The sequence below is a fragment of the Mustelus asterias genome, chromosome 10 (assembly GCF_964213995.1).
Source record: "Mustelus asterias chromosome 10, sMusAst1.hap1.1, whole genome shotgun sequence".
Lineage (NCBI taxonomy): Eukaryota > Metazoa > Chordata > Chondrichthyes > Carcharhiniformes > Triakidae > Mustelus > Mustelus asterias.
In genome coordinates, this window is record NC_135810.1 from 121,736,346 (window position 1) to 121,762,090 (window position 25,745).

Below are 25,745 nucleotides of genomic sequence, written 5' to 3' on the forward strand. Positions count from 1 at the left end.
CCTATAACCTATGCATCCTGGGACACTAAGGGGCAAGTTAGCATGGCCAATGCACATGACCCACACATCTTTGGACTATGGGAGGAAACTGAAGCAAACCCACGCAGACACAGGGAGAACGTATAAATTCTACACAGACAGTGACCCAAGCCAGGAATCGAACCCGGGTCCATGGAGCCTTGAGGCAGCAGTGCTAACCACTGTGCCACCGTGCCTCCCCGGTGGAAGGCACGGTGGAAGGCAAATGCAATGTTAGCATTCATCTTGAGAGGACTAGAATACAAAAGCAGGGATGTACTGCTGAGGCTTTCAGACCACATTTGGAGTATTGTGAGCGATTCGGGCCCCGTATCTAAGGAAGAATGTGCTGGCCTTGCAGAGGGTCCACAGGAGGCTCCACAAGAATGATCCCTGGAATGAAGAGCTTGACATACGAGGAACATTTGAAGACCCTGGATCTGTACTCGATGGAATTTAAAAGAATGAAGGGGTATCTCATTGAAACTTACAGAATACTGAAAGGCCGGGATAGAGTCGATGTCGGGAAGATCTTTCCATTAGTAGGTGAGACTAGGGTCTGAGGGCACAGCCTCAGAGTGATAGGACGACCCTTTAGAACCGAGATGGGGAGGAATTTCTTCAGCCAGAGGCTGGTGAATCTGTGGAATTCATTGCCACGGAGGGCTGTGGAGGCCAGGTCATGGAGTCATAGAGTCACAGATGTTTTCAGCATGGAAACAGGCCCTTCGGCCCAACTTGTCCATGCCGTTCCTTTTTTTAACCCCTAAACTAATCCCAATTGCCCATGTTTGGCCCATATCCCTCTATACCCATCTTACCCATATAACTGTCTAAATGTTTTTTAAAAGACAAAATCGTACCCACCTCTACTACTACCTCTGGCAGCTTGTTCCAGACACTCACCACCCTCTGTGTGAAAAAAGTGTATTTAAGACAGATTCTTGATAGGTTCTTGATCGGTAAGGGGAATCAATGGTTACGGGGAAAAGGTGGGAGGATGGGGTTGAGAAACTTATCAGCCATGATTGAATGGTGAAGCAGACTCGATGGGCTGAATGGCCTAATTCTGCTCCTATATCTTAATGTCTTATGACCAAAAGCTTGGACAAAGAGGTAAGTTTTAAGGAGGGACTTGAAGGGAGAGAGCGAGGTGGAAAAGCTGAAAGATTTAGTGAGGGAATTCTGGCGCTAAGGGCCTAGGCATTTGAAGGTGTGGCTGCCAATGATGGAGCGATTTAAATTGGCAATGTGCAAAGGGGCGTCATCAGATAGGCACAGAGATCTTGGAGGGTTGTAATCTGTGTTGAATCTATTTCAACAAATGATATACTTGAAAAAATATCCATCTGTAATTTTAAGGGTCTGGAATCGAAGATAAAGTGAAGACAGCTACTTGTTAATTGACCGGAATTATTAACCTTCAGGCTGGCACAGTAGCACAGTGGTTAGCACTGCTGCCTCACAACCCCAGGGACCCGAGTTTGATTCCTGGCTTGGATTACTGTCTGTGTGGAGTCTGCATGTTCTCCCCATGTCTGCGTGTGTTTCCTCCGGGTTCTCCAGTTTCCTCCCACAATCCAAAGATGTGCAGGTTAGGGGGGATTGGCCATGCAAAATTGCCCCTCAGTGTCCTAAGATGTCCAGGTTGCCTGCTGCCATCAGACTTTTGAACAGACCTACCTTGCAATAAGTTGATCTTTCTCTACACCCTAGCTATGACTGTAACACTACATTCTGCGCTCTCCCCTTTCCTTCCCTATGAACTGTATGCTTTGTCTGTATATGCGCAAGAAACAATACTTTTCACTGTATGTTAATACATGTGACAATAATAAATCAAATCAAATCAGATCAAATCAAAAAGGTTAGATGGATCAGCCATGTCAATGTGTGGGGTTACAGGGTTAAGGTAGGGTAGAGGGCCTGAGTCAGTGCATACTCGATGGGCTGAATGGCCTCTTCTGTACAGTAGGGATTCTATGATTCGATGTGTGTTTATTCAGATTAGTTGAGCAATGTCACAGCTCAGTTTGCTCCTGTCCTCACGCAGCAACGGGGTCTCTGAATAGTGATCAGGAGCAACATCTCCAACTGCTTTGCTCCCTCTCAAACCTGGAAGTATTGACCTCACTTGCCAACTGTCCCCAACCTGGCTCACTGTACCTCAACACAAAACAAGCTGAGGATTGTTAGGTTTGTGCAATGCATTCCAAAGCTTACCCAGTACTTGTAGTACGATGGGAAAAGAGAGAGAGAGCGACAGAATAAATGAAATACAGATAGAAAGAAACATAGAGAGAGAGAGAGAGAGAAATGTAGAGAGAAAGAGACAGAGAAGGATACAGAGAAAAAGAGAGAACACGTGATAGACAGAGAAACATACAAATAAAGACAAAGCGGCTGGTAAAACTCAGCAGGACTGGCAGCATCTGTGGAGAGAGTAACAGAGACAAGCTAAATATGACTCTTCTTTGAAGATCTTCGGAATTCCAGCTGCAATTCTCCCAACCTGCTCTGCTAAATGTTTAGTGCAACGGGCCGAGAGATTGTCTCATCGGCCGATTCGCGGGATTTGCGCGAACGTTCGCACCCTACTTGCATCACCCAGCGCCGGATTTCCAGCGGCACCTGCTTCACGCCGGAAATCAGCAGGGAGGGGCAAATACCATTTACATGGTCATTGTAAAATAATTTAAATACCATTATCGGGCCCAGGACTGATGTCTCCGGGCCCGCTAGTCTCTCTCACCCCGCCAGAGTGTTTCACTCCAGCGGGGTTTACAGTAGCTCCCCACTTTCGGGGAGCTAGCGGCCCCACCCCGCTGGAGTGAAGGGGGAGACATTGGCACCCTGGCAATGCCAGCCTGTGCCCCCAGCACTGCCCAAGGGCCAAAGTGCCAATGCCCTGGGGGCACATTGACACTGCCCATTGGGCATGAGGCAGTGCCAAGGGGGTGGGGTATATGGGTGTAGGGACTAAAGGTGGGGCATGATAGGGACGGGGCCAGATGGGAGCAGGGCCTAGGGGGCTATCGGTGGGTGTGGGGGGTCCTGTTGCCACTCTGCATAGGGGTCGGTGGGGGAAGCAGGGAGGCCAGTGATTGGGTGGACTGTGGGGCGGTCAGCCGGGAGGGGGGCGAGGTAAGCCTGCGTGTGGGGTCGTTACTGTTGGGGGGCTGATCGGAGGGGGGGTTGTTGGAGATCGCGGCAGGCCAGAGTCGGGGCAGAGTCTGGGAATGGACGAGGGGGGCCAGCGATTGGGCGGAGAGCCAGCATTGTGGGGGTTGTGGGGCTGATCAGCAATCAGGAGGCCATCAGTGCAGGGACACTGTGCATGCGCCGATCTCGGCACTGATAGATCGGTGTGTGCGCAATGGCCCGCTCAGTGTGCTGATTTCAGCCTCTCCAGTGGGGATAGGCCCCGCCCCCTGAAATTTGATGATATTCACACTGGGGCCTCTGCAGTGCACAGACCGTGAGAGATTTTTCTCTGAACTCCCACTGAAAAAACCAGCGTGAATTACTCCAGTTCTTGCACGGATTTGACACTTAGAATTTTTTGGGAGAATTCTGTAGTACTTTGCTTTCATGTCAGGGAAACAGACAAGCAGGCACTGAAAAAGACAGAGTGATAGGCAAAGAAAGCGAGGCAGAGATAGAGAAAGTGAGAGAGATGGACAGAGAGAGACAGAGTGAGAGACAGACAGAGAAACCCAGAGAAAAAGAGACAGATAAACAATAGAAAGGGAAAGGCACACAGAGCGGGATGCAGAAAGAGCGCAAGAGAGAATGCATTGAAAGTGTTCACAATTTGCTTTTATTGGTAAATAACTGCAAGCAAAGGTCACAAAGCACATCACAACTGGGAGTTTTACACTGACATTAATTGATCATTCCCATTGCCACAACATGAATGAAATAGCACCAAAGTGTGGTGTTCCCCAGCACAATCAACGGAAAACTATCGGTGTGTTTATAACAAGGTCTGGGCCACGTGGCACCAAAAAGAAACTTCCCATCAGACTGAGAAACCATCAGGAAGAATGTACAGCACATTCTGCATTGCTGTGGTTACAGGAAATGTTACTGAAGTAGAGATGCATACGATAAAAGTATAGATGTGAACATATGCATACACACACATTGGTGTACATATGTTCACGTGTGCAGATATTTTTGTTATGTGTGTATTAAAGGAGTGTGCGTGTGTGTAGGTGTGTGTGTGTGTGTGTCTGTGCACGTGTGTGCACATGAGTGTGTGTGTGCATATGAGTGAGTGAGTGAGTATGTGTGTGTGTGTGTGCATTTGAGTGTGTGTATGCACCTGAGTATGTGCGCATAAGTGTATGTGTGTGTGTATGCACATCTGAGTGAGTGTGTGAGAGTATGCACATGTGAGTGAGTGAGTGTGTGTGTGCATGTGTGTGCGCGTGTGTGTGTGCACATGAGTATATGTGTGTGTGAATGTATGCACACATGAGTGTGTGTGTGTGTGTGCATGTCCGTGCATGTGCATCTGCATATGTGTGTGTGCATCTAAAACAACCTAAGAGAAAGGTATAAACTGGGAATTGTGCACTGACTCTAGTTAATGCTCAGTAAGGTCTTTGAGGGCTACACCCAGGACTTATCCTAAACAAAGTTACTCTCCTAGTCAGCCTCAGCAGGCCCCACTAACTATAGCGGGATCCTCACCAACGATAGTGGGGTCCTCACCACTCAGATATATTTCTAAACTGGCCATGGGGTCACAAAAGGGGCACATTTTCAAATAGAAATTCATTCTGTCCCTGGCCTCCAGCTCATCCCTAGAATCTTCCTGCCTGGTTTCTGGAGTTGGCAGTGAAAGTTAATCCAAAGTTTTGCTGTAAAGAATAAAAGTTGGGTAACGAAGGCAGAGATTGAAAAGAAACTTGATGAGGTTGTGACCTATCTTGTGTTGGTTCCTCTCCCTCGTTCAATGACCAAGTGAACCCTCACGTTTCTTAGGCTAGAGCAGTGGGGTAAAGGGTATCAGGGCTGGGCAGTAGGGGGGGGGGGGGTGGTGGGGGGGATGTTGTATGAGACCCGTATCCCATTCCAATACCTCTGGCAAATCAGATCTCTTGGTCTCAACTGTAAGGCAGCTAAGCTTTAGAATGCAGAACGGGGAACTTGGAGAATAATGAAAACCAGGACTGACATACAGGCTGGTATCTAATGGAGGAACGTGAATATGGGGAATAACAGCTACTGGGGAGTGAGTTCGGGGGTAGGTCCAATTGAGATGTTTATGAGTGGAATCTGAATGATCGTTTCAGATGGTCGTAAGGACACGGGTTCAGGTGGTTTAAAGCTGGACTCATGACAAGAGATCGATAGATAGATAAGCCACAGATTGGAAATTTGTTTTTAGACTGTAATATTGGCCATGAGCCAATTATTGCTGCTGCTTTTATTCCCACTGTGACAGGGATGATAGTCATCACTGATAACGTGGGTGCAGATGTGCCGATACAGGATTCAGTGTAAGCTGTGTCTGATTACTTGATGAAATGAGGGTTCCTGTATCCTGTACACAATAAGCAGGTGAAGGGAGTATTGTGATGAACCAACTCCCCCAGAGTTTTGGAGGGTCTGCTGAACTGACTAAGGTATGGCTCTCAGACCCTGCAGGACTTAGAGGGTGCCCTTGACTGATGAGGAAGAATCTGATTGGTTTCCGGTGGCCCCAGTATCAGAATTGCAGTGACTTTACTCTTTAGCTTCGGCTAGTTTGTTGTTCATCTCCTGCTGACTCTTTGCTCCTTCCTCTGGCTTGGGGGCAGGAGCATTGTCCACCATCTTTTTCTTCACGGCCCGTCCAGATGTGATTTGCTTCTCTTTGACCTTTTTGGGCGCTTTATGGCTTGATGGTTTTTTTGGTTTGGTGCTCTGGACGCTTGTCTTCTCTGGCTGGAGGGAAGAAGAAGAAGATTGATTTACTCATCCATGCCACACGCAACTGAAGTGGCAGTAATACAGCACAGAAGGAGACCATTCTGCCCATCCTGCACCTACTGGCCCTTTGAAGGGTATATCCAACGAGACCCACTTCACTCTCACTTCCCCCAAAACCCAGCATATATTTCCTTTTAGTTACAGAAAAACATAGAAACTAGAAGCAGGCTGATCATCAAATTCAATATCCTGATCCCCCTTCCCCCATATCCCTTGATCCCTTTAGCCCCAAGAGCTATATCTAATTTATTCTTGAAATCAGACAATGTTTTGACCTCAACTACAGTCTGTGGTAGTGAATTCCATACATTCACCACCCTCTGGGTGAAGAAATTTCTCCTCACCTCAGTTCTAAAACATTTACCCCTTATCCTTAAACTACGACCCCTAGTTCTGGACTCCCCCACCATTGGGAATATTCTTTCTGAATCGACCCTGTCTAACACTGTTAGAATTTTATAAGTTTCTATGAGATCCCCCTTTCACTCTTCTAAACTCCAGTGAATACAATCCTAATCAACTTAGTCTCTCCTCATATGACAGACCTGCCATCCCAGGAATCAGCCTGGTAAACCTTTGCTGTACTCCCTCTATAGCAAGGACATCCTTCCTCAGATAAGGACACCAAAGCTGCACACAATACTCCAGGTATGGCCTCACCAACGCCCTATACAATTGCAGCAAAACATCCATATCCCTATACTCAAATCCTCTCGCTATGAAGGCCAACATACAATTTGCCTTCTTTACTGCCTGCTGTACCGTGCGCTTACTTTCAGTGGCTGATGCACGAGGACTTCAAAGTCTCGCTGAGTATCTACTTCTCTCAATTTACACCCATTCAAGTAATAATCTGTCTTCCTATTATTGCTACCAAAGTGGGTAACCTCACATTTATCCACATTATGCTGCATCTGCCATGCAGATACCCACACACTCAGCCTGTCCAAATCACACTGAAGCATCACTGCATCCTCCTCACAGCTCACCCTCCCACCCAACTTTGTATCATCTACAGAATTGGAGATAATACATTCAGTTCCCTCTTCCAAATCATTATATATAATGTGAACAGTTGGGGTGCTAGCACAGATCCCTGCGGAACCCCACTAGTCACTGACTGCCAATCATAAAAAGACCATTTATGCCAACTCTTTGCTTCCTATCTGCTAACCAGCTTTCTATCCATCTCAAGACATTACCTGCAATCCCAGGTGCTTTAACTTTACATAGTAGTCTGTTATGTGAGACCTTGTTGAAAGTCTTCTGAAAGTCTCAATAAACCACATCCACTGGTTCTCCTCGGTCAACTCTACCAGTTACATCCTTAAAGAATTCTAATAGATTCGTCAAGCATGATTTCCCTTTTGTAAATCCATGCTATTTATCCTTCTATGTTTTTGAAACTTTTAAAGCAATTATGTTAACAATATAATTTCTTTTTCAAACCTTTTGAAGTCACTGGGTTGGAATCTATGGAAACCTCCCCCTCCTTCCCCACTCTCCCACCTTCACTGTTTTTGGTGGGGGGTTCCATGAAAATATGTTGGTTGGCTAACACAAGCTGTCCCCTGTAATATTCCAGGTGCATGAGGGTAGCAATTGGCAGCATGCCCACCATGTTTAAATGAATAAAAATCAATTAGGCTCCTTGGTAAGTCTATTGACCAGGATAATACCCTGCCCAAACCATAATCGAGTTGGCATAGGTAAGTGGGTGAGAGTGGGCCAGTGGGTGAGAGTGGGCCAGTGGGTGAGAGTGGGTAAGTGAGTGAGAGTGGGTAAGTGAGTGAGAGTGGGCCAGTGGGTGAGAGTGGGCCAGTGGGTGAGAGTGGGTAAGTGGGTGAGAGTGGATAGGTGGGTGGGAGAGTGTAAGTGGGTGAGAGTGGATAGGTGGGTGGGAGTGGGCTGATGGGTGGCAGAGGCTTAGTGGGTGGAAGTGGGCAGGTGGGTAGGAGAGGGTGGGTGGGTAGGAGTGGGTGGGTGGGTCCTGAATGAAAAACTGCGAGAAAGAAGATGGGGCAGGGTGGGGTGGGGGAGTGGTTGTGGAAAGGTCATTTGTGGATGCTCTGTGTGCATCAGGGGCTCATCTCACTCAAGGGAAAACTAGAACCAGGCTAAAGGGACGATCCTTTCAAACAGAGATGAGGAGGAATTTCTTCAGCCAGAGAGTGGTGAATGTGTGGAACTCTTTGCCGCAGAAGGCTGTGAAGGCCAGGTCATTGAGTGTCTTTAAGACAGAGATGGATAGGTTCTTGATTAATAAGGGGATCAGGGGTTATGGGGAAAAGGCAGGAGACTGGGGATGAGAAAAATATCAGCCATGATTGAATGGCCGAGCAGACTCAATGGGCCGAGCAGTCCAATTCTGCTCCTATGTCTTATGGTCTAAGATTCCAATCCACTTCCTTTTAACCACCTGTCCTCCAAAACCACTACAAACCCTCCTCCAATCTGAAAAACAATCATTTATCACTGCTCCGTTCCCTGACACTCCGCCAATTTCTTGTTCAAGTGCTAACTTTGTCTTTTATTCCATGAACTAGAATTTCATTCACAAGTCTGTTGTGGGCCACTATAACAAAAGCCTTTAAAAAAATCTAGATACACCACATCAACATTGCCTTTATCAACCTTCTCTGTTACCACCTCAAAAATCTCCAGCAAATTAGCTCAACATAATTTTCCCTCAATGAATCCATGCTGGCTTTCCTTAGTAATTCTGCACTTGTCTTAAGTGACTATTGATTTTGTCCTGAACTGTAGTATTTAGAAGTCCCTTGCACCACTTTCTGAACCAGAGTTTGACATTCACAATTCTCCAGTCCCCTGTGTCTAAGGAAGACTAGAAGATTATCACCCATGCCTCTGAAATTTCCATTCTCACCTCCCTCAGTATCTTTGGATGCATCTCATCTGATCCTGGTATCTCAGCAATTTTAAGCAAAATAATTTGTTTCCATCTCATTACTGGTTCCTTCGCTAATTATCTTGTATCTGTGAGCTGCAGTTATCAACCCTTCAGCCATTGCAGCAGTCTGTCCCGATCAAAACCCTTCATCATTTCAAACACATTTCTGAAACCTCCCTTTAACATTTTCTTCTCTAAGGAGAAGAATTCTCTCATTTCTTTAAAGAGTTAGGTTTATAATTTAACTTCTGGAATTTAGAAGAATGAGGGGGGATCTAATTGAAACGTATGAAATTCTAACAGGGCTGGAGAGGCAGGGATGTTGTTTCCTCTGGCTGGGGGGAACGGGAGGAGGGTCTGGAACAAGGGTTCACAGTCTCAGGGTATGGGGGAGGCCACTTAGGACTGAGATGAGGAGAAATCTCTTCACTCAGAGGGTGGTGAACCTATGGAATTCCTTTCCACTCTAAGCTGTGGAGGCCGAGTCACTGAATATACTTAAAAAGGAAATAGATAGGTTTCTAGACTCTATAGGTGTCAATGGGTATGGGGAGGGAGCAGGGGTATGATGTTGAGATAGAGGATCAGCCATAATCACATTGGCAGAGCAAGCTTAAAGGGCTGGATGGCTTACTCATGCTCCTATTTTCAATGTTTCTGTGTCTGAGTTTCTGTGTGTGAGAGAAATCCCTGCATGAATGAGAATGTGTGTGTGTATATATGTGTGTGTGTGCGTGTGTGTGTGCATGTCTGAGAGAATGTGTCTGTGTGACAGCATGAGTGTGTGTGAGAGAATGTGCCTGTGTTCCTGCACGCTTGACAATGTGGTGTGTTTGTGTGAGTATGTGCATGTGTGTACCTGTGAGTGAGTATGTGTGTATGATTGTGTGTGAAAGAATAGCTATGTGTATGTGAGAGAGCATAAGTGTGTGTGACTGACTTTGTGTGAGTGTGTGTCCATATGTGGCAGTGAGTGTATATGTGTCGATATGTGCGAGCGAGTGTGTATGTTGATATGTTTTCATGTGTGCGTTTGTGTGTCTGTGTGTATGTGAACATATGTGTCTACATATGCATGAGTGTGTGTGTCGATATATATGTATGTGTGTGTGTCTATGTGTGTGTGTGTGTCTATGTGTGTGTGTGTGTCTATGTGTGTGTGTGTGTCTATGTGTGTGCGTGTGTGTGTGTGTGTGTTGATAAGTGTGTGTCTATGTGTGTGTGTTGCATTACAATAACTTACATCTAATTGGCACCTTTTCAAAGTGGAGGAAACATGCCAAGGTGCTCTGAAGAGGCAAAAGGAAACAGCTGATTAGAGGGAATGGGAGGGCTGAGTAAAAGCTTAAAGAAGCTGATTTCAGGACTTTAAAGAGTATTACTGAAAAAGACACGCCCTGTCAAAGTTTTCCATCTTACACTCATCAGGGCAGATGCAAGAATGTTAAATATCAAAGGGAGCAAACAATTTATACGGCATGAGAAAAAGGTGTTGATTGGTTGGCAAGTTGACCCTGATTGGTTGAGGTATTGCCATGGAGAATGCACCAGGGAACTATTGTTCCCCACGTTATTGTTTAATTCAAATAAGGCACAATGCCTGGACATGTTCCTTTTGCCTGCAGAGGACTGCTCCATGCAGAAGAATATGGCGAGAATTCTCCGACCTCACCTGCAGCTGGAATTCTCCGGTCTGGCTGCAGTGATTGGAGCTTTGGCCAAACACCAAATTTTCCATTCTTGCTGGCAGCGGTAACAAGATGACCGAAATTGGAGAATTAGAACATAGAACAGTACAGCACAGAACAGGCCCTTCGGCCCACGATGTTGTGCCGAGCTTTATCTGAAACCAAGATCAAGCTATCCCACTCCCTATCATCCTGGTGTGCTCCTTGTGCCTATCCAATAACCGCTTAAATGTTCCTAAAGTGTCTGACTCCACTATCACTGCAGGCAGTCCATTCCACACCCCAACCACTCTCTGCGTAAAGAACCTACCTCTGATATCCTTCCTATATCTCCCACCATGAACCCTATAGTTATGCCCCCTTGTAATAGCTCCATCCACCCGAGGAAATAGTCTTTGAACGTTCACTCTATCTATCTCCTTCATCATTTTATAAACCTCTATTAAATCTCCCCTCAGCCTCCTCCGCTCCAGAGAGAACAGCCCTAGCTCCCTCAACCTTTCCTCATAAGACCTACCCTCCAAACCAGGCAGCATCCTGGTAAATCTCCTCTGCACTCTTTCCAGCGCTTCCACATCCTTCTTATAGTGAGGTGACCAGAACTCCACACAATATTCCAAATGTGGTCTCACCAAGGTCCTTTACAGTTGCAGCATAACCCCACGGCTCTTAATTCCAGCCTTTATGTAGCTTCTCCCACCACGGTAGACAACCTGTGGCCCGGGGACACATACGGTCATCCTGGTTCTGAGTGAGGCCCATGAGGTATTGTGTTGATCATTGTCCGCATGCAGTGTTTGCCACATGCGGCTGATTTCCGTCCGCTTAGTGTTTTTTTCCTTCCGGTGTGACTGAAGTGATTCACATGTAAAGCATGGGCAAGTGAAGTGAGGTGTGTGCTGATTGCTCACAACATCGGAGGTGATGGCCCAGTGGTATTATTGCTAGACTATTAATCCAGAAACTCAGCTAATGCCTGGGGGGGGGACCCGGGTTCGAATCCCGCCACGGCAGCTGGTGGAATTTGAATTCAATTTTAAAAATTCTGAAATTAAGAATCTACTGTTGACCATGAAACCATTGCCAATTGTTGGAAAAACCCATCTGGTTCAGTAATGTCCCTTTCGGGAAGGAAATCTGCCGTCCTTACTTGGTTTGGTCTACATGTGACTCCAGAGCCACAGCAATGTGGTTGACTCTCAACTGCCCTCAGGCAGCCAGGGATGGGCAATAAATGCTGACCAGCCAGCAACGCCCATGTCCCACAAATGAATGAAGAAAGAGGGAGAGCACGGCTCGCACAGTTAATGTGCCAATATTCCTTTTGTTTTTACTTTTTGAAGTCGATGACAGTTCTATTAATACATAAATGAGCATTTTCTATAACTGGTTATAAAATATTCGGCGTGTATAAAAAGTATTTGATGTATGTGGGCGGCACGGTAGCACAGTGGTTAGCACTGCTGCTTCACAGCTCCAGGGACCTGGGTTCGATTCCCGGCTCGGGTCACTGTCTGTGTGGAGTTTGCACGTTCTCCTCGTATCTGCGTGGGTTTCCTCCGGGTGCTCCGGTTTCCTCCCACAGTCCAACGATGTGCGGGTCAGGTTGATTGGCCATGCTAAAATTGCCCCTTAGTGTCCGAGATGCGTAGTTAGAGGGATTAGCGGGTAAAATACGTAAGGATATGGGGATAGGGCCTGGGTGGGATTGTGGTCGGTGCAGACTCGATGGGCCGAATGGCCTCTTTCTGCACTGTATGGTTTCTATGGTTCTATTTAATCTTATTCATGGGGGTCATGGTTAGTGAACAAGCCCAATTTCAATCTTGTGGCCCACTGAGCTGGAGGAGGGCCACTCATGCAGCCCACTCACTCGCCTAGGTTGCTCATCACTGTCTTAGCAAGTGTAAGTGAAATAGTGCATGAGTAATAATTACACTAACAACAAATTGAAGATAATCAGTTAGATGCACAATGTTTAAGTTTAAGTATTATTGTCACAAGTAGGCTTACATTAACACTGCAATGAAGTTACTGTGAAAATTCCGTAGTTGCCACACTCCGGCGCCTGTTCGGGTACACTGAGGGAGAATTTAGCACAGCCAATGCACCCTAACCGGCACGTCTTTCGGAATGTGGGAGGAAACTGGAGCATCCGGAGAAAACCCACGCAGACACGAGGAGAATGTCAGACTCCGCACAGTGACCCAAGCCGGGAATCGAACCTGGGTCCCTGGCGCTGTGAGGCAGCAGTGCTAACCACTGTGCTACCGTGCCGCCCATATGTGAATGCTGAATGACCCGGTTTGAATTGCCAGATTGAGCTGCCTGGTTTTGCACTCCCCTCATCCCACCAGGTTGCAGGAACCGCCTATTTCACAGCTGCATCTCTGTGGAGTCTTTGCATTCACCAAACCCCTGATTGGATTCAGGCACAGAGCTGCAATAAGCATCTGCTACGTTGCAACATGTCCCCACTCGGAACTGTTATCAGCGTTAAATTTTTTTTTGAATTAAATCTGTCCTCCAGTCTCAGTGAGAAGAGCAGGCGTAGGTCATTCAGCCTGTTCAGCTAGTCATTTCCACTTGACCAAATCCCCACCTTTAGCAGATTTTTGAGGGAGAGATTTCTGGATCTCCGCTATCCTTTGTGTGAAGTAAGCAGGCTCCCTGACTCACCCAGCTCCTAACTTAAAGTTATACTTGCTTTTCAAAGAACAAAGAACAAAGAACAATACAGCACAAGAAACAGGCCCTTCGGCCCTCCAAGCCTGTGCCGCTCCTTGGTCCAACTAGACCAATCGTTTGTATCCCTCCATTCCCAGGCTGCTCATGTGACTATCCAGGTAAGTCTTAAACGATGTCAGCGTGCCTGCCTCCACCACCCTACTTGGCAGCGCATTCCAGGCCCCCACCACCCCCTGTGTAAAAAACATCCCTCTAATATCTGAGTTATACTTCGCCCCTCTCACCTTGAGCCTGTGACCCCTCGTGAACGTCACTTCTGATCTGGGAAAAAGCTTCCCACCGTTCACCCTATCTATACCCTTCATAATCTTGTACACCTCTATTAGATCTCCCCTCATTCTCCGTCTTTCCAGGGTGAACAACCCCAGTTTACCCAATCTCTCCTCATAGCTAAGACCCTCCATACCAGGCAACATCCTGGTAAACCTTCTCTGCACTCTCTCTAACACCTCCACGTCCTTCTGGTAGTGCGGCGACCAGAACTGGACGCAGTACTCCAAATGTGGCCTAACCAGCGTTTTATACAGCTGCATCATCAGACTCCAGCTTTTATACTCTATACCCCGTCCTATAAAGGCAAGCATACCATATGCCTTCTTCAACACCTTCTCCACCTGTGTTGCCACCTTGAAGGATTTGTGGACTTGCACACCTAGGTCCCTCTGTGTTTCTATACTCCTGATGACTCTGCCATTTATTGTATAACTCCTCCCTACATTATTTCTTCCAAAATGCATCACTTCGCATTTATCCGGATTAAACTCCATCTGCCACCTCTCCGCCCAATTTTCCAGCCTATCTATATCCTGCTGTATTGCCCGACAATGCTCTTCGCTATCCGCAAGTCCTGGACTATTCCCAAGTCCTGGACTATTCCCATCAAATACTTTAATCAAAAACAGAAAATGCTGGAAAATCTCAGTCTGACAGCATCTGTGGGGGGAGAGAATCGAGCCAACATTTCGAGTCTAGATGACCCTTCGTCAGATTAAATACTTTAATCATCTTTTTTCATTTATTCTTCCGTGGGGCATGGGTGCCACTGCCAAGCCACATGTTGCCCATCCCTAGTTGCTCGGTGGCTTGCTCAGCCATTACAGAGGACAAGTTAAGAGTCAACCATATTGCTGTGGGTCTGGAGTCACATGTAGGCCAGACCGGGTAAGAATAACAGATTTTTTTACCTCAAGAAGACTGGTGCACCAGAAGAGTTTTTACAACAATCAGTGATAGTTCCATGGTCACCATTACTGAGACATAGAGCAGGATTTTATGGCCTCGCTCATCCCGAATCCCTAAAATCCTGCCCAAGGACAATGGACCTTCCCATTGTCCGCTCCTCACCTGCCCCGATTCCCGTGGTGGTAAAATTCCAGCCTAGCTTTCAATTCCAGATTTTATTAATTGAATTTAGATTTCATCAGCTGCTTTGGTGGGATTTGAACCCGTATCCCCAGAGCATTAGCCTGGACCTCTGGATTACTAGGATAGCAACATTACCACGAGAGCACCATCTCCCCCTATGCTGGTAATAATCTTGGAAGAGTGTGGAGAGGCGATGGGATCTCGGTCTTACCTTGGCAGGTTCCTTATAGGCTTCACTGTAGAGGCTGCGCATTTTCCTGCGCTCAGGGATCTTGGTGTCTGCTGTCCCTGGTCTGATAATTTCTGCCCGCTTGCTGAACTGCCCCCTAAAGGTGGTGTTGTAACTGGTTTCATGAGCGACTTTAGTCTCTGGTGGGTGGTACAGCTGCTTTGCTTTAACAATCTTAATCGGTTTGACATCGGCTGTCCAGGGCCTGAACTCGTTCCTGTGGCAACAGACAATTAAAGTTAAAGCTTATTTATTAGTCACAAGTGGGCTTACATTCACTCTGTAATGAAGTTACTGTGAAAATCAAAAGAGAAAATACTGGAAAATCTCAGCAGGTCTGGCAGCATCTGTAAGGAGAGAAAAGAGCTGACGTTTCGAGTCCAGATGACCCTTTGTCAAAGCTTATTTACTGTGAAAATCCCCCAGTCACCACACTCCGGTACCTGTTCGGGTACGCTGAGGGAGAATTTAGCATGGCCAATGCACCTAACCTGCACGTCTTTCGGACTGTGAGAGGAAACTGGAGCACCCGGAGGAAACCCACGCAGACACTGGTAGAACGTGCAGATTCCGCACGGACAGTGATCCAAGCCGGGAATTGAATCCAGGTCCCTAGCGCTGTGAGGCAGCAGTGCTAACCATTGTGCCACTGTGCCGCAGTCATCTGAATTGAAGGTATTCAGTTCAAAGTGAGGGACTAATATATGAGCATTGAGAAATAGGAGCTGGAGGAAGCCCATTCAGCCTATCCGATCCTGCACCGTCCTTCAACAAGATCATGGCTCATTCTTCATCTCAGCTCTACCTTCCTGTGCCAACCCAATGTCCCTTAATCACTTAGTGCCCAAAAATCTATTGATCTTTTCTTGAATATATTCAATGCCTGAGCATTCACGGCTCTCATGGATAAAGAACTCCACTAACTCACGACCCTTTGAGTGAAGAAACTTCTTATCATCTCCTAAGTGGCCGATTGTGACTCCATATTCGAGATTACCCAGCCAGGGGAAGCATTTTCTCATCACCAGCCTGATCAAGCTCCTAAAACATACATAGAAACTAAAAACCAGAAGCAAGAGAAGGCCATTCGGCCCTTTGAGCCTGCTCCGTCATTCATTATGATCATGGCTGATCACCAAAATCAATATCCTGATTCCCCCCTCCTTTTCCCCATATCACTTGATTCCTATAGCCCCAAGAGCTAAATCTAATTTCTTCTTGAAATCGGAACATGTTTTGGCCTCAACTACTTTCTGTGGTAGTGAATTCCATATATTCACCACCCTCTGGGTGAAGAAATTTCTCCTCACCTCAGTCCTAAAAGATTTACCCCTTATCCTCAAACTATGACCCCTAGTTCTGGACACAACTCAGCTATGATACAACCAGAAAGAATGCTTTCTATGGTGAATCTGTAAAAGTTAGTGAGAGTCATAGCTGACACGCCAAATTTCCTTAGTCTTCTGAGAAAGTAGGGACGTTGGTGAGCTTTCTTAACTATAGTCTCGGCATGGGAGACCAGGACAGGTTGTTGGTGATCTGGACACCTTAAATCTTGTTAGTCCCCCTACCACCAGCACATGTTCCTTCCTGGAAACAGCTACCATTGAACATAGAAATACAGAACTTAGGAGCACCTTTAGAAAGCGTATATTTTGGACATGACCTTATACCAAGGCTCTGTCTGTCCTTTAAGATGGATGCAAAACATCACATGACCACTATTTCAAATCTAGATACATTCTAAAAAACTTTCACAGATTTGATGCTTTCCCTTTTGTAAACCATGTTGACTTTGAAATACTGTGTGTGTTTTTGGTCACCATCGGGAACATTCTTTCTGAACCTAGCCTGTCTAATCCTGTTAGAATTTTATACTTTTCTATGAGATCCCCCCCTGTTACTCTTCCAAACTCCAGTGAATATAATCCTAACTGAATTAATCTCTCCTTATGTTACAGACCTGCCATCCCAGGAATCAGCCTGGTAACCCTTCGCTGTACTTCCTCTATAGAAAGGACATCCTTCCTCAGATAAGGATTCCTCCTAAAGATTCCTCCTTATGAATTTTATATTAGATCACATTCTTCAAAATTCTAAAGAAATATATGCCTAGTTTACTCAACATTCCCTCAGAGGACATAGCAAGGCAGAACATAAAGCCTGCGCTGCCATTCAATATAATCATTGGCCATCATGGAGTGACTCCACTTACTCCATTCTTGTTCTTCATATACCTGGATTTACCTCAGAGACAAAGAGTCTGTCTGCACCAGTCTTCAACGATGGAGCAACACAACCAGCCGGAGGAGAGGATTTCAAAGATTCACAAGCCTTTGAGTGAAGAAATTTCTCATCTCAGTCCTAAATCGGCCCCTTATCCTGAGACTATGCCCCTGTATTTCAGATTCTCCAACCAGTGGAAACAATCTCTCGGTATCTACCCACTGAACCTCCTTCAGAATTTTTTATGTTTGATTGAGATTGCTTCTCATCCTTCTAAACTCCCTAGTTATGAACCCAATTTACTCATAGAATCCCTATAGTGCGGAAGGAGACCATTTGGCCCATCAAGTCTGCACCAACCACAATCCCACCCCGGCCCCATCCCCGTAACTCCACATATTTAACCCGCTAATTCCTCTAACCTATGCATCCAGGGACACTAAGGGGCAATTTAGCTTGGCCAATCAACCTAACGGAGGAAACCCACGCAAATGCGGGGAGAATGTGCAAACTCCACAAGACCGTGACCCAAGCTAGGAATTGAACCCAGGGATCCCTGGTGTTGTGAGGCAGCAGTGCTAACCCTCAATCTCCCATTATAGGACAACCACCTCATGCAAGGGACCAACTTAGTGAACCTTCACTGCCCTGCCTCCAGTGTAAGTATATCCTTGCTTTAATATGGTGACCAAAAACACACACAGTATTTCAAAGTCAACATGGTTTACAAAAGGGAAAGCATCAAATCTGTGAAAGTTTTTTAGAATGTATCTAGTTTTGAAATAGTGGTCATGTGATGTTTTGCATCCATCTTAAAGGACAGACAGAGCCTTGGTATAAGGTCATGTCCAAAATATACGCTTTCTAAAGGTGCTCCTAAGTTCTGTATTTCTATGTTCAATGGTAGCTGTTTCCAGGAAGGAACATATGCTGGTGGTAGGGGGACTAACAAGTTTTTAGGTGTCCAGATCACCAACAACCTGTCCTGGTCTCCCATGCCGAGACTATAGTTAAGAAAGCTCACCAACGTCCCTACTTTCTCAGAAGACTAAGGAAATTTGGCATGTCAGCTATGACTCTCACTAACTTTTACAGATTCACCATAGAAAGCATTCTTTCTGGTTGTATCATAGCTTGGTCTGGCTCCTGCTCTGCCTAAGGCCGCAAGAAACTACAAAGGGTCGTGAATGAAGCCTAGTCCATCACGCAAACCAGCCTTCCACCCATTGACTCTGTCTACACTTCCTGCTGCCTTGGAAAGGCAGCCAGCAGAATTAAGGGCTCCACATAATTAAGGGCTTCCTGGACATTCTCTCATCCACCTTCTTCCGTCGGGAAAAAGATATAAAAGTCTGAGGTCACGTACCAACCGACTCAAGAACAGCTTCTTCCCTGCTGCTATCAGACTTTTGAATGGACCTACCTCACACTGAGTTGATCTTTCTCTACACCCCTAGCTATGACTATAACACTACATTCTGCACTCTCTCCTTTCCTTCTCTATGAATGGTATGCTTTGTCTGTACAGCACGCAAGAAACAATACTTTTCACTGTATACTAAAACATGTGATAAATCAAATCAAAGTTTCCTTTTTCAAACACCATTTGAGGAAGTCATTATTGTTAACAACACTCGAGAGAGGATATGGGTTTGGGAGGGGAAAGAGAAAGTCAGAGGCCACCCCAAATCTGACCATCCTTTTCCACAACAATAACTTGCATTTATATAGACAGAGCAAGAGAGATAGGCAGGTAGTGCAGGAATCTCCTGCGACCATTCCCCTGCAAAACAGATATACCGCTTTGGATACTGTTGAGGGGAATTACCTCTCCAGGGAAAGCAGCAGCAGCCAAACTCGTTGCACCACTGTTGGTTCTGCTGCAGAGTGGAGAGGTAAAAAGTGTGCCAGTGCGATAGTTATAAGGGATTCAATTGTAAGGGGAATAGACAAGCGTTTCTGTGGCCATAAACGAGACTCCAGGATGGTATGTTGCCTCCCTGGTGCTTGGGTCAAGGATGTCTTGGAGCGGCTGTAGGACATTCTGAAGGGGGAGGGCGAACAGCCAGTGGTCGTAGTACACATTGGTACAAACGACATAGGTAAAAAAAGGGATGAGGTCCTAAAAGCAGAATACAGGGAGCTAGGAAGAAAGTTAAGGAATCGGACCTCAAAGGTAGTGATCTCAGGATTACTACCAGTGCCACGTGCTAGTCAGAGTAGAAATGACAGGATATATCGGATAAATACGTGGCTGAAGAAATGGTGTCAGGGAGAGGGTTTCAGATTCCTGGGGCATTGGGACCGGTTCTGGGGGAGTGGGACCTGACAAATTGGACGGGTTACATCTGGGCAGGACTGGGACTGATGTCTGAGAGGGAGTGTTTGCTAGAGCGGTTGGGGAAGGTTTAAACTAATATGCCAAGGGATAGGAACCTATTTAAGGAGTCAGAGAAGGAGGGAGCAAGGACAAAATGTGGGGAGAAGGTTCCAATTACATCAAAAATCAGGAAAAAGTGAAAAGGAAGAAGAACTCAGGAGATGTTATGAGTGGAAGTGTTAGAATTCAAAAAGAAGGTACAAAAGCTAGCATAAGGGCACTTTATCTGGATGCTCGTAGCATTCGAAACAAGGTAAATGAGTTGACGGCACAAATCATTGCGAATGAGTCTGATTTGGTGGCCATTACAGAGACATGGTTGCAGGATGGTCACGACTGGGAGTTAAATATCCAGGGGAATCAGACTGTTCGGAGGGACCGACAGGAAGGTAAGGGAGGTGGTGTAGCTCTGATATTTAAGGACAACATCAGGGCGGTAGTGAGAGATGATATAGGTTCTAAGGAAAAAAAGATTGATTCCATTTGGGTAGAAATTAAAAATAGTAAGGAGAAAAAGTCACTGATAGGCATAGTCTATCGGCCAACAAAGAAATAACTGATGCATGTAAAACTGGTACAGCAATTATTATGGGGGATTTTAATCTACATATCAATTGGTCAAACCAGGTCGGTCAAGGCAGCCTTGAGGAGGATAGAATGTAACCGCAATAGCTTCCTTGAACAGTATGTAATGGCACCTACAAGGGAACAAGCTATCCTAGATCTGGTCCTGTGTAATGAGACGGGAATAATTAACAATTTTGCAGCTAGGGATCCTCTCAGAAGAAGCGATCACAGTATGGTTGAATTTAAATACAGATGGGGCGTGAGAAGGTAAAATCCAATACCAGTGTCTTGTGCTTAAACAAAGGAGACTATAATGGGATGAAGGAGGAGTTGGTTAAGGTAGACAGGGAGCAAAAACTTTATAGTGGGACAATTGAGGAACAGTGGAGGATGTTCAAAGCGATCTTTCACAGTGCTCAGCAAAAGTATATACTAGTGATAAGGAAGGTCTGTAGAAAAAGAGATAATCAGCCATGGATATCTAGGGAAATAAAGGAGGATATCAAATTGAAAGAAAATGCATATAAAAGTGGCAAAGATTATTGGGAAACTAGAGGATTGGGAAATCTTTAAAGGTCAACAGAAAGCCACGAAAAAAGCTATAAAGAAAAGTAACATTGATTATAAGAATAAACTAGCTCAGAATATAAAAAAGATAGCAAAAGTTTCGACAAATATATAAAATGAAAAAGAGTGGCTAAAGTAAACATTGGTCCTTTAGAGGATGAGAATGGGGATGTAATAACTGGAAATCGGAAAATGGCTGAGGCATTGAACAGGTATTTTGTGTCGATCTGCACAGTGGAAGACTCAAATAACATGCCAAAGATTGATGACAAGAAGGCTATGGCAGGTGAGGACCTAGAAACTATCATTATCACTAAAGAGGTAGTGTTGGGTAAGCTAGTGGGTCTAAAGATCGATAAGTCTCCTGGCCCTGATGGAATGCATCCCAGGGTGCTAAAAGAGGTGGCGGGGGAAATAGCAAATGCACTCGTGGTAATTTACCAAAATTCACTGGACTCTGGGGTGGTTCCCACAGATTGGAAAACAGCAAATGTGACGCCACTGTTTAAAAAAGGAGGTAGACAAAAGGCGGGAACCATAGGCCGGTTAACTTAACTTCTGTTGTAGGGAAAATGCTTAAATCTATCATCAAGGGAGAAATAGCGAGACATCTGGATATAAATTGTCTCATTGGAAAGACACAGCATGGGTTCATGAAGGGCAGGTCATGTTTGATAATTTGGTGGAATTCTTTGAGAACACTACATGCGCAGTGGACAATGGGGAACCTGTGGATGTGGTGCATCTGGATTTCCAGAAGGCATTTGACAAGGTGCCGCACCAAAGGCTGCTGCATGAGATAAAGGTGCACGGTGTTACAGGTAATGTATTAGCATGGATAGAGGATTGGTTAACTAACAGAAAACAAAGAGTGGGGGTAAATGGGTGTTTTTCTGCTTGGCGATCAGTGACTAGTGGTGTGCCTCAGGGATCAGTGTTGGGACCACACTTGTTTACAATTTACAGAGATGATTTGGAGTTGGGGACCAAGTGTAGTGTGTTAAAATTCGCAGATGACACCAAGATGAGCGGCAGAGCAAAGTGTGTAGAGGACGCTGCAAGTCTGTAAAGGGATATCGATAATCTAAGTGAGTGGGCGAGAGTCTGGCAGATGGAGTACAATGTTGGTAAATGTGAAGTCATCCATTTTAGTAGGAATAACAGAAAAATGTTCTATTATTTAAATGGTAAAAAATTGCAGCATGCTGCTGTGCAGAGGGACCTGGGTGTCCTTGTGCAAGAATCACAAGGAGTTGGTTTGCAGGTGCAGCAGGTAATTAAGAAGACAAATGGAATTTTGTCCTTCATTGCTAGAGGGATGGAGTTTAAAAACAGCGAGGTTATGTTGCAGCTGTGTAAGGTGCTGGTGAGGCCACACCTGGAGTACTGTGTACAGTTTTGGTCTCCTTACTTGAGAAAGGATATACTGGCACTGGAGGGGGTGCAGAGGAGATTCACTAGGTTGATTCCAGAGTTGAGAGGGTTGGCTTATGAGGAGAGACTGAGTAGACTGGGGCTATACACACTGGAATTCAGAAGAATGAGGGGAGGTCTGATAAAAATATATAAGATTATGAAGTGAATAGATAAGATAGAAGCAGGAGGGTGAAACTAGAACTAGGGGGCATGGCCTCAAAATAAGGGGAAGCAGATTTAGGACTCAGTTGAGGAGGAACGTCTTCACATAAAGGGTTGTGAATCTGTGGAATTCCCCGCCCAGTGAAGCAGTTGAGGCTACCTCATTGAATGTTTTTAAGACAAGCATAGATAGATTTTTGAACAGTAAAGGAACTAAGGGTTATGGAGAGCGGGCGGGTAAATGGAGTTGAGTCCACGAAAAGATCAGCCATGATCTTATTGAACGGCGGAGCAGGCTCGAGGGGCCAGATGGCCTACTCCTGCTCTTAGTTCTTATGTTCTTATAGATCCTCTCATGCAGTAAAAGGCCCCAGGCGCTTCACAGGAGCATTATTAAACAAAATTTGACACTGGGTCACATAAGGAAATATGAATGTGAGTAATCGAATGCTTCAACAAGAGGTTCCATCAAAGATGTAGGTGGCGATCTTACTGACTCATCGCGCCAGTCCATCAGCATGGCGAGCTGGTAAGATCACGAGCGAGGTGAATAACCAGGTTCACATCCGGTTTCTAGTCTTTCACGGTCTTACCAGCCCTGGATTGCCAGCGTGATTAGCCTTGTACCCGGGGAAGGGCGCGAGGCTGATTTCAATATTTAAATATTCATTTTAATGTGATTAGTGAGCTCAGGGTGGAATCATCCAGGTTCACTTGCCTTAACGGCCACACCAGTGGAGGTTCTCACCAGCGAGGATCTTGTATGGTCCCCATCAATGGTGGCAAGATGTGATGTGCTTGCCGGTGGGACCAGAGGCCATTGAGGCCCCCTGGGTGGTCTGGGGCAAGTGGCAGTGCTCCTTAGGCAGTGCCAACCTGACACTGCCAGCCTGGGACCCTGGCAGTGCCAACCAGGCATCCTGGCACTTAGGTCTGACCAGGCAGTGCTAAGGGATGGGGCCTAAGGGGAGGGGTGGAGCCTGAAGGGGTAAGGGCCAAAGGCATGGTGTGGGAGTGCTGCACATTCTGCAATCAGGGATCGGGTGCGGTGATTGGCCAGGGCACGAGAGGGCAATCAGCCGGGGAGAGGGGGGTATCAGGACGACAATTAGCTGGGCTGGGGACATGGGGGGGGTCAATTGCCTGTGGGGGAGGGGTTATCGGGGCAGTGATTGGACAGGGGTATCAGGATGATATCCGCAGGGGATTGGGGGGGGAGGGCGCGATATCCATCTGTGTGGGGGAGTGACAGATCTTTAGTGTTCTGTGTACACTTGTACACAGAATACTGAGAGATCTGCGCATGCGCAATAGCACCCTCTAGCTGTGAGCAGCCAGGTGTCTGGCGAGAATAGACTCTGTCCACTCCCCCAACTGGCGTGAATCACACTTTGCCACTTTTCTTGCACTAATTGATGTAAGATCACATTTGAAACCTTGCTGAAAAAAACCGGGCGCGATTCTCTCCCATTTTCATGCTCATTCGGCATTTAGAATTTGTTGGCAAGATCGCCCTGTAGTTTTTAAAGAGCATCTTAAAGAAGGACAGGAAGTTGGGGATGAAGAGAGGAGACTGGAGGTGTGGGAAGCGTTTGTTTTGCAATGTTGAATGGGTTTGGTGGCCCAGCTGGTCGTTTGTTGCCCACCTAATTTGTATGTTTGTATAGCCCAACATGACGATGAAGTGCAGGTGACTGCAAAGTCTAAGGTCTCTGGCAATGCCTGATGGCAGTTCCTGGTGATGGTGTCACAAAGAACAACAAAGAACAAAGAACAGTACAGCACAGGAAACAGGCCCTTCGGCCCTCCAAGCCTGTGCCGCTCCTTGGTCCAACTAGACCAATCGTTTGTATCCCTCCATTCCCAGGCTGCTCATGTGACTATCCAGGTAAGTCTTAAACGATGTCAGCGTGCCTGCCTCCACCACCCTACTTGGCAGCGCATTCCAGGCCCCCACCACCCTCTGTGTAAAAAACGTCCCTCTGATGTCTGAGTTATACTTCGCCCCTCTCAGCTTGAGCCCGTGACCCCTCGTGATCGTCACCTCCGACCTGGGAAAAAGCTTCCCACTGTTCACCCTATCTATACCCTTCATAATCTTGTATACCTCTATTAGATTTCCCCTCATTCTCCGTCTTTCCAAGGAGAACAACCCCAGTCTACCCAATCTCTCCTCATAGCTAAGACCGTCCATACCAGGCAACATCCTGGTAAACCTTCTCTGCACTCTCTCCAATGCCTCCACGTCCTTCTGGTAGTGCGGCGACCAGAACTGGACGCAGTACTCCAAATGTGGCCTAACCAGCGTTCTATACAGCTGCATCATCAGACTCCAGCTTTTATACTCTATACCCCGTCCTATAAAGGCAAGCATACCATATGCCTTCTTCACCACCTTCTCCACCTGTGTTGCCACCTTCAAGGATTTGTGGACTTGCACACCTAGGTCCCTCTGTGTTTCTATACTCCTGATGACTCTGCCATTTATTGTACAACTCCTCCCTACATTATTTCTTCCAAAATGCATCACTTCGCATTTATCCGGATTAAACTCCATCTGCCACCTCTCCGCCCAATTTTCCAGCCTATCTATATCCTGCTGTATTGCCCGACAATGCTCTTCGCTATCCGCAATTCCAGCCATCTTCGTGTCATCCGCAAACTTGCTGATTACACCAGTTACACCTTCTTCCAAATCATTTATATATATCACAAATAGCAGAGGTCCCAGTACAGAGCCCTGCGGAACACCACTGGTCACAGACCTCCAGCCGGAAAAAGACCCTTCGACCACTACCCTCTGTCTCCTATGGCCAAGCCAGTTCTCCACCCATCTAGCCACTTCTCCTTGTATCCCATGAGCCTTAACCTTCTTAACCAACCTGCCATGTGGGACTTTGTCAAATGCCTTACTGAAATCCATATAGACGACATCCACGGCCCTTCCTTCATCAACCGTTTTTGTCACTTCCTCGAAAAACTCCACCAAATTTGTAAGGCACGACCTCCCTCTTACAAAACCATGCTGTCTGTCACTAATGAGATTGTTTCGTTCTAAATGCACATACATCCTGTCTCTAAGAATCCTCTCCAACAACTTCCCTACCACGGACGTCAAGCTCACCGGCCTATAATTTCCTGGGTTATCCCTGCTACCCTTCTTAAACAACGGGACCACATTCGCTATCCTCCAATCCTCAGGGACCTCACCCGTGTCCAAAGAAGCGACAAAGATTTCCGTCAGAGGCCCAGCAATTTCATCTCTCGTCTCCCTGAGCAGTCGAGGATAGATGCCATCAGGCCCTGGGGCTTTGTCAGTTTTAATGTTCCCTAAAAAACCTAACACTTCCTCTCTTGTAATGGAGATTTTCTCTAACGGGTCAAAACCTCCCTCCGAGACACTCCCGGTTAACACGCACACTGCTCGAGTACAGCTACGGCACGGACACTTACCCGACAATGTGCAAAACCCGTCTAGATGTGCCC

The 25,745-nt window shown here is 46.3% G+C and overlaps 1 protein-coding gene across 1 annotated transcript in view; it reads right to left on the bottom strand.

The window, feature by feature from the left end:
• Positions 1 to 5,754: 5,754 nt before the first annotated feature.
• The window catches only part of LOC144500108 (microtubule-associated protein 6 homolog), a 69,140-nt gene continuing 49,149 nt past the window's right edge, over positions 5,755 to 25,745 (bottom strand). The window contains exons 3-4 of the mRNA XM_078222884.1: positions 14,924 to 15,158; positions 5,755 to 5,955 (exon numbers count right to left, since the gene is read on the bottom strand). Coding sequence (XP_078079010.1) covers positions 5,755 to 5,955; positions 14,924 to 15,158 — 436 coding nt within the window. The remainder of the gene's footprint in view (positions 5,956 to 14,923; positions 15,159 to 25,745) is intronic.